We start from the raw sequence: 16,048 nt of genomic DNA, 5'->3' as shown, positions 1-16,048 counted from the left end.
TCATAGGATTTTAAAAATCATAAATTTCTTGATTTCAGATATTTAAATCTGAAATTTCACAGTGTTGGAACTCTAGGGGTCCTGATCCAAAAAGGAGTTGGGGAGGGTGTCACAAAATTGTTGTAGGGGAGCTTTGCAGTACTGCTACCCTTACTTCTGCACTGTTGCTGCCAGCAGTGCGGCTGTCAGAGCTGGGCAGTGGAGAGTGGCAGCTGTTGGCTGGGAGCCTAGCTCTGAAGGCAGAGTCGCTGCCAGCAGCAGCGCAGAAGTAAGGATGTCATGGTATGATATTGTCACGTTTACTTCTGTGCTGCTGCCTTCAGAACTGGGTCTTTGGTTTGCAGCCGTCACTCTCTGGTCACCTAGCTCTAAAGGAAGCAGTGCAGAAGTAAGGGTGGCATGGTATGGTATTGCCACCCTTACTTCTGAACAGCTATTGGTGGGGCGCTGCCCTCAGAGCTGGGCGCTAGCCAACAGCTAACGCTCTCCGCTCTCTGGCTGCCCAGCTCTGAAGGCAGCGCAGAAGTAAGGGTGGCAATACTGCATCTTCCCTACAATAACCTTGTGACCCCCCTGCAACTCCCTTTTGTGTCAGGACCCCCAATTTGAGAAATGCTGGTCTCACCTGTGAAATCAGTATAGTATAGAATAAAAGCACACTAAAGACCAGATTTCATGGAGAGAGACTAGATTTCACAGTTATGCTTTTTTCATGGCAGTGAATTTGGTAGGGCCCTATTCATAAATGATCTGGAAAGAAGGGTGAAAAGCGAGGTGGCAAAGTTTGCAGACAATACTAAATTACTCAAGATCATTAAGTCCAAAGCTGACAGTGAAGAGTTACAAAGGGTACATGGATATATCACAGGATCCCACTAAGCTGGGTGTCTAGGCAACAAAATAGCAGATGAAATTCAATGTTAATAAATGAACAATAATGTTCATTGCCAATCCCACCTACACATACAAAATGATGGGGGTCTAAATTAGCTGTTACCTGTCAAGAATGATCTTGGCTAGTTCTCTGAAAACATCTGCTCAATGTGCAGTGGCAGTCAAAAAAGCTAACATGAAGTTAGGAACTATTAGGAAATGGATAGACAATAAAACAGAAGATGATATAATATCACAATATAAATCCATGGTACCTCCACACTTGAATATTTTGTGCAGTTCAGGTCATCCCATCTCAAAAAAGGTATATTAGAATTGGAAAAGGTGCAGAGAAGGGCAACAAAAATGATTAGGAGTATGGAACAGCTTCTATATGTCCTTCTATATGAGGACAGATTAAAAAGATTGGGACTGTTCAATTTAGGAGAGAGACAATGAATGGGGGGTGCGGGCTATGATAGAGGTATATAAAATCATGAATGATGTGGTGATAGTGAATAAGGAAATGTTATTTATCCCTTCACATAATACAAACTGGGGTTACCCAATGAATTAATAGGCAGCAGGTTTAAAACAAACAGAAATAAGTACTTCTTCACACAACACACAGTCAGTTCGGAGAACTTTTTGCTGGGGGATGTTGTGAAGGCCAAAAGTATGATTATGGGCTCAAAAAAGAATTAGATAGGTCCATCAGTGGCTATTAGCTAAGATAGTCACAGATGCAACCCCATGCTCTCAGAGTCCTTAGCCTCTGAAGCTGGGACTGGATAACAGGGAATTGAACACAGGATAATTGCCCTGTTCTGTTCATTTCCCTCTGAAGATTCTGGCACCAGGCACTGTCAGAAGACAGGATACTGGGCTAGATAGGTGGACCGTTGGTCTGACCCATTATAGCCATTCTTATGTTCTTACAAAACCGTTAGGTCAGGAATAATTAGGTTTTGTTATAATAGAGGCTGTTATATATTTTGTAGTGGTCAGTTTTTATTTGACGGTAAAGGATACTTTTTTGAATAGTTTGCCAAATCCGGAAGTTTTTAATGGATTTTCATTTCATTTTTAACCTAGTTCTCACCAGGCAAACTCTTATTGAAGTTAATGGGAGCTTGTCTGAGGGTGGGATTCTCACCCAAATGGATCATAAGTGCCATTGACTTTCAATAGGACTTGAGCAGTTTTGAAATCTCCTCATGAGCAAAAACTGAATAATGGATTTGACCCATTCATTGAAAGACATACTTGATTGTTAATTTGTATTGTCATCTTTAATTTCCAAGATACTAGCATAGTTGAAAAATATTAGATATTTACAAGCTGCTAAACAAATGTTTTGATACATCCATGGAGTTAAGAAATGGGATATTGTGAAGAGCATTTTTTAAAAAAACAGTTATGCAGGCTATTGCTTGTTTTCAGTGCTAGGCTTTTGTTGGTAACAGCACATTAATCACTCTCAGAAGTTATTTCCATTTAGAGTATGGTTCTGTAGAAGACCTCTAAAGATTTGTCCCTCACACGGACAGCCCAAGAGGAAAGAAGTTACTAAGTAAGATGTCTAAAAGAAAAATTCAAGCTGTTTCAGGCATAAATATTATCTTCTTAAAATACAACTATGAGGTCTTGAAGATCTAAGCAGCTGATACCCAATAAGAGCATTGTGGAGAGATGATAGTTTCTTTATAGACACAATCGAAACTAGAATGACATTATCACCCCCTCCCCCTCCATATATTCCAGAATCAAACATGCCATCAGATATTTTCCATGGCATTTCTTACCCAACAGTAGACTTTTCTTTTTTTTTTTAAGTTTGGTTCAGATAAGATAAGCTATTTGTAGAGACACAAGTATTCAAAAAACGAATAAGCTGCCAAATTCCAAATATGAGGAATTTTTGTTTGGCTCCCCTTATCTCTAAATGTGTGATGTTACATTGGCATTACTATATAAAATTGCCTTTGAGTGTTTTTAGAGTTTGTGATTAAATTTGAAAGATATTTCTAGGGACCACCAAATGTCAATTACACTCATTTTAATATGCCTATATAATACATACATTCCTAATAAGAAATGAAACTGAAATGATCAGAGAAGGGGAGGAAGCAAATTCTCTCTGATGTAGCTTAGGAGCTCTGGTGGAGGAGAGGAAGAAGATCGCATCCTTCAAGCCCCTAGCTCCCCCAGATTGTCCATTCCCAACCAGTCCAATGTCCTGAATGCTTACTGACTCTGTTCTGAACTTCTCTAAGCCTTGCTAATCTCTACATGGTCCCATCATCCCCAGGCCTTTTGTATTCTTCTGGGATAGGGGGTGCTTTTTCCTTCCCCTGAGTTGTCTTCTAGGGGTGGATGGATATCCTGAACCTCCATCTTGAGTCTTCATAGTTCTTCTGGAGAAATCCCCACCAAAATATGAGCAGAGATTTCCCAATCACAGGGACCATTTTTCTCCAGCTGTTGTGATTTTACCATAGATCTTGCAATATTTTGTGTGCTTCTTGAAGCCCAGCTCTTGCATTCATGTGAATATGTGAGAATCTTAGTTCTTATTATTAACAAATTGGTAAGTTTTTGGCAATCATGGTTGGAAAAGGGGCTCAAAAAACAGAGCAAATTAAAAGAAACCAATTTTTTTTTTTAAATTTCATTGGCTTAATAATAACATACATTTTGGGGATTGATTCTTGATTTTGGACTCTTGGGATTGGTAATACTGGGGAAATCCCTATCCCCTAAGAGTGAAGTCTCCATGGTCTCTCCCTGTAAAAGACTTGGCCTCACAACAAACTCTCAGTCCCTCCCTACTCCTTGTTGGTATGTCTTCAGTGCAAAAGAAGGTCTATTCTTAACTTGGGTTAAAATACCAGTGAATACACAGCAATTTGGCATTTAACCTGGGTTTGCAGCTCGAGTTCAACTCCAGGTTCCCATAGAGGTTTAAACTTCATCTGCTAACCCACGTTAAAACCTGAGTTACTATGTTTTCCCTGCTATTTTAACCTGAGTTAAGAACACACTTTTTTTGCAGTGCTGTCACACCATATGTGTTGGATGGGGATGAATGTGTGTGTGCTTGCACATGTCTGGGTGAACATGCACATGTGTGTAAACATAATTTCCTTGTTAGTATATGAACAAGTAAAATAAGTTTACATTTATGTTTTAGAAAGAACAGACCCAAGTCCCCAAGCTCTTCATGCAAGATAAAGCTATTAATTTCTCTTCTTAACTTGGTCTCCAGCCTTTATCTGTCCTCCATAGGGGTTCATCTTTTCAGATAAAATTGTGGCAAGAGATGTGAGATCTCATAACAGCTTATTATATCTGATCTTAGTCTGAACAAACACCTGGCGGCTGGGCTGGCAGTTCTTGAGGTTCAACAGCTACTTTCATGTAAACTGGCTAAAGAGAAAGGACTCGGCACCAGTTTTGGCTTAGAGGCAAGGCGTGATCTTAGTCTGGGCACTAAAAAGTGAAACCTTAGAAGTCAATAAAAAGGGACTGAAATTCTCTTTGAAGAAAACTATTCATCTTTTATCCACTGCTGACATTTGTCTGGAGAGAGATTCTGTGTACTAGTGGAAATAGTAAAAGGTTAAGAGTTGTCACTCAGATATTCAGAGTAGTTTCTGCCCATTGGCACTTATGTGGTATTTGCAGAAGTAAGACATTCTTGTGACTAAAGTCCTGATTTGTGTCTGCAATAGCTTCCGCTCACACATACCCTGTTACTGTATCCCCTGAAGTCAGGGATACTGTCAAGGGAAGTTATGATGACACAAGACTTCCCACACCCTCTCCTCCCATTAGGGCATGCAGCCAGCCAGCACAACTCCAAAAGTAAGGTTGGCTGGTTTAGTGAAGCCCCTAAGTGGGTCTTGAGTAGAGCCCCAGCAGGGATTAACGTGTTCAGTATCATTTGGATGAGGAGGTATGGACATGGTGTAGCAGGGCTTCTGAGGGAGTCATGCTGCTGGGAGAGGTCTCAGAATGGTCATATGTTTGGAGGGCCAAGCTCATTGTTGCGTCCTCACTCATGGAAAACCTGACCCGGGACTGCTTAATGCACCTGAACGTTGGCTGTAATTTTCCCTTTCTGCATTTTTCGCATGAGGGCCTGATATAGCTAGAATTTTTGAGAAGTGTTTTTCTAATGTCCAGTTGACAAAGGCTGTTTTGATGACAATTTGTTTTTTACTGTGGTTTTCTAGATGAGAATTATGTACCAGCTAAGCTAAATATTCTCATTTACCTTTGTAGTGGGAATGCTAATGGCAGTTGTGCATTTACAGCCCCAAGCGTTGAATTGAGACTAGAATACTGTTTACACTGTGTTTGAATAAGATTCTGAAGAAAGATCCTAACACTGTTTCAAATCGGTATAGACAAGGCCTAACTAATGTTTTCCTTAAGGAGAATAAATTATTCCACTAAGATTTTTTGGTACCTAACAGAACTGAATAAACAAAAACATTTGTTTTTTATTTCAAGCTTTCTAATGTTTTAAATAATAAAATTTCAGAAAATTTCAAAATTAAAAGTAATTTTGAATTGAAAAAAATTGAAACATTTAGATTTTTTTCAGAATCTCTTACCATCGCTTGGGCAAAGGGAATTTTGCAATGTTACAGCTATGATATTTCAAATCTCTGCATTGTCATTCAAAGACTCTTTGTGTATTTCTCCTTGCAGATGCCAGAGGAGCAGGCCTTTTGTGTGCTGGTGAAGATCATGTATGACTATGGCTTGCGAGATCTCTACAAAAATAACTTTGAAGATCTTCACTGCAAATTTTACCAACTAGAGAAACTAATGCAGGTAGGATCAGGATCAAGAACTCTTGTCCTTTCATACGTGGTAATGTTGAGTGGGGAAGAGGTAAACTATTCTCTCACAGCTTTAGAAAAACACAACTTTCTCCTTTCAGGAGTGCATTGGACCAAATTCTTGAATCCTAAGAGCCCCAAATTTAGGGACATTTAAAATCTGAAGCCAAACATTGTGGTTGGGTCTGGGTCTGTTTTCTTTTGGCTTCCATATACTTACTCTTGTGAACTTTTTTGATTCAAAGAGAGGATATTTATGGTTTTCTCTCCCCTTCTCTTTTTATTTGTTAAATTGATGTGACTACAGTAGAACTTCTAAGTTCTAACAGAATATGAGAATATTTTGGAATAGGATTGTCTTAGTTTGTATGACTTGCATTATGAGTTAAGATATTATACAACCTGGGACAATTCTATGAATATGAAAAATAAGGCCACCACAGATCATTTTGCAGGCCATGGCTCATCTTATTGTGACTCGATATGCATCTAGTTTTTCCTTACATTTTAATTTTTCGTATTAAAAGCAATTTAACTCTGACTAAACCATTACAAGTTTTATGCGCTGGTGTCCTGACTAATAAGCCATTATTAACAGTCCATTAAGATTTGACCTCTGGTGCAATTACAATAATGGAAGCTTGCTGTTGGATTCAGTTAACCAGAGTAAAAATACAACTATTCTGCAAAATTCCCTTTCTGAGATTTAAAAACTAAAAGAGAATCTTGGGCACACATCCCCTTTGAACTTGCTTTCCAGAATGACAATTTGTGTATGTTTACAATTTACTGATACTTTTCAATAAAATGTTATGTGGTTCTACATTAAAAAAATACATTAATTTGTCCTCAGTATGTTTTTTTCAATATTTGTACCAAACAGCTACAATGAACTTTATCGAGTAAATGTATTTTTAATGACCAATTTATATAATCTACAATTGATGTTACTACATACCTCGTAGTTGGTGTATACTGCATTCCTGGCCTGTGGAACTTGCCTCGTTGTCTGGTTGTTAATATTTTTTAGTTTTTTGCTGATCTTTCATGATCCCTGAGGCTGATTTAAACTCCCTGCTCCAATGTCCATAATTTCATTGTTTTCCCAGAATAAACCATTTAGAACAAAGCATTAATAAATTTTTAAAATAGATAGTTACACACGTTATACATGGCACAACTACTCTACCTTTCCATATTTAATGTCCTATAATTTCTCTCTCTAATCCCATAGTATAGTATTGATTTGAGTTTGCTTTTAATAACTAGCATGATAGAATCTGTGGTGGGTAACACAGAGAAGCTGCCAAAAATTGAAGGTGAAATCCTGTCCCCACTGAAGTCTGTGTCAAAACGCCCATTGGCTTTAATGGAGCTAGGATTTCACTTTCCTCTTTTCTCAAACCTCCAGTAACCTTGCTGGCAGTGTGTTTCTGAAGCTGGAGGATACTTGGGTGACATTTAAGCATTTTCCCCCCTCCCCTTTTTCTTTTCTTACTCTAGGAGCAGCTACCTGATTTATATAGCCATTTCTCAGACTTGAACCTGGAAGCTCATATGTATGCCTCCCAGTGGTTTCTCACCCTCTTTACTGCCAAGTTCCCACTCTGCATGGTCTTCCACATCATTGATTTACTACTCTGTGAGGTAAAATGACACTGTCCTTGAATAAGAAAAAATGCTTTTTCTCCAAAAAATGTTGTTAATTTTCCTTTTTTACCTCATTTTGTTGGAAGATTTAGTCATTTGTTGCTCAGTTTCTATCAGATTAATGAATGAATGAATGCTGAATGTGTTAAACTGAAGATGCTAGCAAGGCACCTTACTCTTTATAAATGTAGTTTTGCACTAGCTGCAAGTGATTCATTTTTTCAGGATGGACTTTTAAATAAGTGTAAGTTCAGTTAGTTAACCATTTAATTTTTTTAATGGATAGTTCATCCAAGTTTAATAAATCTGGCTTCTGGCAACCAACCAGTTGCTCAGATAAGACTGCTGTGGTAGAACTTTACTTTGTTTCCCCAGATCAGAGCATCCAAAGACTGGGTGAATATTACTTGTTGTTTCTGATAGCCTGGTATTTCACAGATAGTGGAGAATTACCAGACAGTTCTGGTACGTTAAACTCTTAGGTCTGACGGTTAGAAAATAATCAAGCACTGCCTTTCTCCAGAGAATAGAGTTGCAGTTCTTGGGGCATGTCTACACTATAAACTTAAGTCAACCTATGTTAGATCAGCTTACAGCCACTGCAGTAATTACTGCGGTGGTTCATGTCCACATAGTGGTTCTTCTGTTGATGGTACACATCCTCACCAGGTGCACTTCCACCTACTTAAGAAAGGCAGTGGCGGGGGCTGACAGCAAGGGCGCTCAGCACCGCATGCATCTCCCCACTGGTAGTCCCCACTGGTAGTCCACCAGGAGCTTGGCAGCCCCTCCCTACTGGGAACAAGGCAGACATACCTGGCTTCTCAGCTCCCCACTGGGAATGGGGAGGTTGCACCAGGCTTCTCAGCTCCCCTCCAGGAGCCTGACTGCCCCACTAGGCTCTTATGTATCAGAGGGGTAGCCGTGTTAGTCTGGATCTGTAAAAGCAGCAAAGAATCCTGTGGCACCTTATAGACTAACAGACATATTGGAGCATGAGCTTTCATGAGTGAATACCCACTTCGTCAGATGCTCTTGGTTCACTGCTGGGAGCATGGCAGCAAACCACATTCCAGGCGCTGAGCTCCCAGCCAGGGGCCACTGGTGCAGCTGTGCTCCCAGTGGGGAGCGGGGAGCTGAGAGTCCAGGGGTCAGGGTCGGGGACAGCTGAGCTCCCAGTGGGGAGGTCTATGCCTGGTGTCCGGTCAGTGGGAGTGTGGAGCAGAGACCAGGGAGCAGGCTGGCTGGGGAGCTGGCTTTTTTGTCAATTTCACAGCTTCAGCAGACATGGGGTAAAGATTATTTTATTTACTTTTCATGATCACAGTGTGTTCCAGTTTGGGCTCAAACCATTTAGTCTTCTTTCTCTAACAATTTCTAGTTGTGTTAGTAAAACAAACAAAGGAGAAGAGAACATCAGTGCCACCCATTTCACTTGCATGCATGCTATTCCTTACAGAGTAAATCATACATTGAGTTCAGCATTTTGATCTCTTTGGAATTAAGTTAGCAAGTTTATTTTCAAAACAGAATTGTGTCTGCGAGTGCGATCAGTCTCTGTCAATCTAATGTATCCCTACATTCTCTTTCTTGAAGAGAAAGTCATGTCTGTTCACTCCATTCTCTTTCAGACACAGTTATTGTAAGAAACAGTGCAGACAAAAATCGACAGCTTAGCAGAGCAGTGATTGCCCATCTGACAGTAGAACTACACTTCACCCTTTATTGTATTAACCCCAATAAGAAAGTACAAATGCTGAAGAAAATGTAGATTTTTTTTAAACTCAGCTCTAGAAACATTGAAATAAAGATGTCATATCTGGTAGCCTCTGTCTCATCTTGTTTGGTGAAAACACACAAAAAAACATGAAAACCTTTTTTTCCTTTTGGGAGTATAAGTAAAGCTGTGTAAGAGTTAAAATTGGAATCTGCTAGAAAAAGTAACCTAGCATTTGAGGAAAGAAAACCCTTTAACATTACAGGGGCCTAATTTATGATGGCTAAACAATAATCAGAAATATTAAAGAAATGAAGGGCTAGTAGGAAGTCGTGTAGAAATCTCAAGCCCCGACAGGAAAATGTCTCAGGGTATGTCTACACTACAAAATTAGGTCAATTTTATAGAAGTCTATTTTTAGAAATCGATTTTATACAGTTGATTGTGTATGTCCCCACTAAGTGTATTAAGTTGGCGGAGTGTGTCCTCACTACCGTGGCTAGCATCAATTCACGGAGCAGTGCACTGGGAGAAGCTATCCCGCAGTTCCCACAGTCTCTGCCGCCCATTGGAATTCTGGGTTAAGTTCCCAATGACTGATGGGGCAAAACCGTTGTCACGGGTGGTTTTGGGTACATGTCGTCAGTCTCCCCTCCTTTCCTCCCTCTGCGAAACCAACTGCAGACAATCATTTTGCGCCTTTTTTCCTGGGTTACCTGTGCAGACGCCATAGCACGGCAAGCATGGAGCCTATTCAGCTCATTGCTGCTGTTGCAAGCATTGTAAACACCTCGTACATTATACTGCAGTATGTGCAGAACCTGGCTAAGAGACAGCAGCATGAGGATGATTGTGAGGAGGACATGGACACAGACATTCCTGAAATCATGGGATGTGGCAATTGGGACAGCATGGCAGCAGTGGGGTTGGTTGATACGGTGGAATGCCAATTCTGGGCCTGGCAGACAAGCACAAACTGGTGGGACCGCATAGAGTTGCAGGTATGGGATGATTCCCAGTGGCTGCGAAACTTCTGTATGCATAAGACCACTTTCCTGGAACTCTGTGATTTGCTTTCCCCTACCCTGAAGCGCAGGAGTACCAAGATGAGAGCTGCCCTGAAAGTTGAGAAGTGAGTGGCAGTAGCCCTGTGAAAGCTTGCAATGCCTGATGGCTACTGGTTTGTCAGGAATCAATTTGGAGTGACCAAATCTAATGTGAATCAAGTAGCCAATTCAATCACTGATGTTCTGCTATTAAGGGTAGTGGCTCTGGGAAATGTGCAGGTCATAGTGGTTGGCTTTGCTGCAATGGGTTTCCCTAACTGTGGTGGGGCCACAGATGTAATGCACATCGCTATCTTGGGACCGGACCACCTTGGCAGCCAGTACATAAACCGCCAGGGGTACTTCTCAATGGTGCTGCAAGCACTGGTGGATCACAAGAGATGTTTCACCGACATCAATGTGGGATGCCCAGGAAAGGTGCACAATGCTCGCATCTTTAGGAACTCTGGGCTGTTTGAGCAGCTGCAAGAAGGGACTTACTTTCCGGACCAGAAAATTACTGTTGGAGATGTTGAAATGCCAATAGTTATCCTTGGAGACCCAGCTACTCCTTGCTCCCATGGCTCATGAAGCCAGACACAGGCAGCCTGGACAGTAGTAAGGAGCAGTTCAACTGTAGGCTGAGCAAGTGCAGAATGATGGTAGAATGTGCCTTCAGAATTTAAAAGCTCGCTGGTGTTGTTTGTTGACTAGGTTAGACCTCAGCGCAACCAATATTCCCATTGTTATTACTGCTTGCTGTGTGCTCCATAATATCTGTGAGAGCAAGGGGGAGACGTTTATGGTGGGGTGGGAGGTTGAGGCAAATTTCCTGGCTGCCAATTTTGAACAGCCAGACACCAGGGCAATTAGAAGCACAGGTAGGTGCACTGTGCATCAGAGAGGCTTTGAAAACCAGTTTCATGACTGGCCAGTCTACGGTGTGACAGTTGTGTCTGTTTCTCTTTGATGCAAACCTGCCCCCTTTTGTTGATTTTAATTCCCTGTAAGCCAACCACCCTTTCCTCTTTATCACAGCTGGCAAAGGAAATAGAGTCACTATTGTTTTGAAACCATGCATTCTTTCTTTATTAATTGGAAAAAAAGGGAGATAATTGATAAGGTAGCCCGGGTGAGGAGGAGGGAAGGACAAGGCCACATTGCTTGTTGTAGCCACACTACAAATCAAAACTGTTTGAATGACAGCCTTCTGTTGCTTGGGCCATCCTCGAGAGTGGAGTGGCTGGGTGCCCGGAGCCTCCCCCACGTTCCTGGGCATCTGGGTGAGGAGGATATGGAACTTGGGGAGGAGGGCAGTTGCAGCAGTCTCTGCTCTTGTTGGCTTTCCTGCAGCTCCACCAGACACCTGAGCATGTCTGTTTGCTCCCCCATTAGCTTCAGCATTGCATCCTGCCTCTTCTCATTATGCTCACTTAACGCTTTCCTGGACTCTGTCACTGAATGCCCCCATGCATTCAACTGTGCCCTGTCAGTGCGGGAGGACTGCATGAGCTCGGAAAACAGGTAATTGCGATTGCGTTTTTTTCACCTTCTAATCTACAATAACCTCAGGGATGGAGAGTATAAGGGGAGCATAGAAACATTTGCACCTGCGGGGGGATAAAAAAGGAGAGTAAAATCTAAGATGATACATTTCTGAGAACAAAAGGGAGACTTTCACAGTGAATCAAGCAATTCGCAGCAGACAGCGCATGTGCTTTAGGTACAAGGTCACATTTTGCCTTTTATATTGAGTGTCTTCCTGTATGGTGACACATCACACACGGCTGGGGAACAGAATTCAGTTTCTCGGCAGCCATGGTAAACCAAAGGGTATGCGGGTTTGGCTTCTAACGCCTTCATAACATCTGGGAATGTTTTCAAACTGCAGCACCCTCCTTTCCCATAGCAAGCATTGCTGGTTGGTTTGCCATTTAAAAGGAGGGGCTGTGACTTTTGGGTGGATGTGAGGCACACACCTTCCCCCACCCCTCCACGTGGCTATTTCAGATGATCCCTTCACCCCTCCCCACACAGCGTGGCTATTCTCAGGGACGATCTCTTTTAGCCAAGTGCAAACAGCTCAGTATGAATGGGGTCCTTTTACTGTTCCTTTACAAAAATTCACCTGTTTCAACCAGGTGACCATGAATGATATCACTCTCCTGAGGCTAACACAGAAAGATATAGACCGAATGTTGCTTGAATACGACCAAAACCCAGGACCATTTGCTGCCATGCATTGTGCTGCATTGATCCCAGACTACTTACTACTGGCTTGATGTGGTAAAGTGTTCTGTCATGGAGGATGAAATAAGGCAGCCCTCCCCCGAAACCTTCGGCAAAGGCTTTCAAAGTACCTCCAGGGGAGCTTCATGGAGGCATCCCTGGAGGATTCCTGCTCCATCCCCAGACATGTTAACAGACTTTTCCAGTAGCTGTACTGGCTGGAATGCATCCCAAGTCTTCAGGGCAAATCAGACATGGAACACTATTGCTTTTAAACCCTATACTGTAGTTACAAATGTGCACTCACCAGAGGTGCCTTTTTTGCCTTCAGGGTCGGGGGTACCCCCCTTGGGAGGGTATTGGCTCCAGGGTGATGAAAAGGTCCTGGCTGCCGGGGAGAATGGATTCAACGCTTGCCTCCTGCTCCTCCTCGTCCAAAAAATCCTCCTTGTGTGAGACTCCACCCTTGCAGGTGTCCACGGACAGTGGTGGGGTAGTGGTAGCCCCCTCCCCCAACCAAATGCCATGCAGCTGATCACAGAAGCAGCATGTATGGGTCTCTGACCCAGAGCAACCGTTTGCCTCCTTTGTCTTTTGGTAGGCTTTTCTGAGCTCCTTGGCTTTCACACGGCACTGCTGTGTGTCCCTATTGTAGGCTCTGCCCATCATGCCCTCTGCGATTTTGGCATATATATCAGCATTTCTTCTTTTTGATTGGAGTTCTGCCTGCACAGATTCTTCTCCCTATACAGCAGTCAGATCCAGTGTCTCCCGTTCGCTCCATTCTGGAACTCATTTGCGATTCTGGGGGGACTGCATGGTCATCTGTGCTGCTGAGCTCGCCACGCTGACCAAATAGGAAATGAAATTCAAAAGTTCCTGGGGCTTTTCCTGTGTAGCTTGCTGGTGCATCGGAGTTGAAAGTGCTGTCCAGAGCGGTCACACTGGAGCATCTGAGATAGCTCCCGGAGACCAATAACGTCAGTTTGTGTCTGCACTACCCAAATTCGACCCAGCAAGGTTCATTTTAGCATTACTCCCCTCGTCGGGGAAGAGTACAGAAGTCAATTTTAAGAGCCCTTTAAGTTGACAGAAAGGGTTTACTTGTGTATACGCATTCGTTATAAAATCCTCCTAACGTGGCTAAATTCGACCTAACCCTGTAGTGCAGACCAGGGCTCAGACAGAAAACCAAGCAACAGTACAGAGCAGCCAGAAAATAACTCTGACGTCCAGAAAGAACCCAGCCTAAAAATACCTGGGCTCCTGAGAATTTCTTGGAGGAGATAATGGTCAAAAATAGTATTAGGGTTGGCCTGTGGTTAAATCAAAAATGTGTCTGGCCCTCAACAGAGAAGGAAAATAAAACCTACGGGCATATGGAGCTTGAAAGAAAAGACAAGAAATAGGCCTTTAATTTAGGATTCCAGTCATATTGTAAAGCTATGTCGCCAAGCAGCCTCCAAGAAGAGCTATGCAGCATAGCATTGTCTGCATTAAATAGCTCTTTCCTTTATTTCTCAGCATATCTGTAATTCCAGCAACTGGAAGGAAAAAACTAGGTGCAGCATTTAACAATGGAAAATGTCCGTCTAAAAAAACCCTTTGAAGTGAGCTGTGTTGTGGCTTTTTTTATGGGTTTCCAGCCTTTTCGTTAACTTGTCTTTATCATAAATACAGATGAATTTCGAATAGCTTTTAACTTCCTTCCTGGCTGTGCTTTCTCTGTGTGTCTATCTTGCCTGTAGTTGACAAAATATTTACATCCGAAGTAACTCTTTCATGCAGGAAAAAACGTCTGAAGAAAGAAAAATGGGTAACAAAATGCTTATAGATGGTCAGAGCTAGTCATTGGCAATGATATTCTCTGGTCCCCATGAAAATGATGCTAATTATGGTGCTAATTGATTAACACTTTGTGCCAGACAGGGATAATTTCAGATGGGGTTTATCAATTTTGATTTTGTCTGTGCTGGGAGAGGGAAGAACATTGATAATTCAAAGGGGTATTTTAAATCCTCATTCCAGAAAGGAAAAGCATTTTTTGGTGACTGCAGCATTTTATAACGAGCAAGTATGCTGCTTTCCACTGAAAGTCTCATGGAAGAGGTCACTAACGAACCTTAATATGTGGGGAAAATAAGAATTTTGGGGGATGGAGGATAGGAAAGAGGAGAAACTAAATGGCAAACCAGTAATATAGTGATAAATAATTAACTGCTGTTCAGGATATCTTTTTCTAGCATTGTAGTGGTGTTTGTGCCTCTACAGCAAAGGTCTTTTAATTTTTTCCTTATATATAGCTTGATGGAGATAATATCTTCCTTGTTAAAATTCATAACAGTCTGGAACTTGCTGTGCAAGGTCACAATGAATGTTGGGAGAATGTCAAATGGTTAGCTTTGAATGTGCGTTCAAAGGCTCAGATGTGTACCCAAACCACTGCCTTTTTTGAGCATCCTCTCCCCCATCATCCTCCCTCTCACCTCCAGTCATCAGCTTTCCCTCTACCTATCTCCTAACCATTAAAGATGTGATGTAGGCCTAGGGTGCTCCATATTTCCAATGTCACTGCACTAATGCCTCCTAGGAATTCCTCATTATTTGTTACCTCGATGTCAAAGCCCTGTCTGGAATAGGGAGGATTTTACGGCTTGAGGGACTTGAGCAGAGGCTATTGTTGCTAGAGAGGATTAGGGTTGGGGTATGTTTGTCACTGTTGCTGATTATTTATTTATTTAGATTTTAACAATAGTAAGAAATAAGCCATGCAAAATGCTCTAGGCACTCTGAATAATTAATCTTACAACAACATAGCAGAATTAAAAAATCACTTATGGGTTGCAAATGTAGTCCATCAGTAGAATTAAACAATCAGAAATCATAACAGAGTAACAGGAACATATCCTCATACAAGAACAACAGGCTATAATGCTCAGGCATAAAGAAACATATCCATATCCTAAACCTTTCCCACAAACCCTGTGAAGTAAATGGCTTTTGAGCTTAACCAGAACATCATCAAGTTGGGGCTCTCTGGACCCAGGGCCAGCACTTCCATTTAGGTGACCGCACTAGGATTTGGGAGGGCGGCATTTTGCGGCCCTCGGTGGCAATTTGACGGCGGGGGGTCCTTCCGCGCTCCAGGTCTTCGGCGGCAATTCTGCGGCGGGTCCTTTACTCGCTCCGGGACCTGCCGCTGAAGTGCCCTGAAGACCAGGAGCACAGAAGGATCCCCCCGCCGCCGAATTGCTGCCGACCGGGAGCGCGGAAGGACCACCGCCTAGGCGCCAAAAACCCTGGCGCTGCTCCTGTCTGGACCAGTCTGCAGGATATTGATAGTTGGAAGGTGAGCAGCAGAGAATTAAATCTAGGTTAAATTAAATCCAGATTTAAGGAGTGTGGAGTTCTACTTAGTGGAAGAGAGTCTTAGGAGAACTAAAAGTTTCCCCCATCTAATAGATTTCCATATAACATTTTTAAATAGTTTACTTTTGGGTAGATCATCCCAACCCCAAACGAGAAATGCTCTCCTTTCAATGCAGTTCTCATAAAAGTAAATAACAGGATCACCCTTTATTATCGACAATCCTTGAGACTCACATTCCTCAATCTCATTTTATCTCCAGTAACCTGATTCTTCACTTGCTACATTGCTTGCCTTCTTTAAACATTTACTC

The 16,048-nt window shown here is 42.2% G+C and overlaps 1 protein-coding gene across 3 annotated transcripts in view; it reads left to right on the top strand.

The window, feature by feature from the left end:
• RABGAP1L (RAB GTPase activating protein 1 like) overlaps nucleotides 1-16,048 on the top strand; it is a 570,182-nt gene that overhangs the window by 383,450 nt on the left and 170,684 nt on the right. For all 3 annotated transcript variants that reach the window (XM_075067923.1, XM_075067924.1, XM_075067925.1), the window contains exons 16-17: nucleotides 5,593-5,718; nucleotides 7,230-7,373. In XM_075067923.1, coding sequence (XP_074924024.1) covers nucleotides 5,593-5,718; nucleotides 7,230-7,373 — 270 coding nt within the window. The remainder of the gene's footprint in view (nucleotides 1-5,592; nucleotides 5,719-7,229; nucleotides 7,374-16,048) is intronic.

This window comes from Chelonoidis abingdonii, chromosome 7 (assembly GCF_003597395.2).
Source record: "Chelonoidis abingdonii isolate Lonesome George chromosome 7, CheloAbing_2.0, whole genome shotgun sequence".
In the NCBI taxonomy this organism is placed as follows: domain Eukaryota; kingdom Metazoa; phylum Chordata; order Testudines; family Testudinidae; genus Chelonoidis; species Chelonoidis abingdonii.
This window is presented reverse-complemented; position numbering and strand designations above follow the sequence as displayed.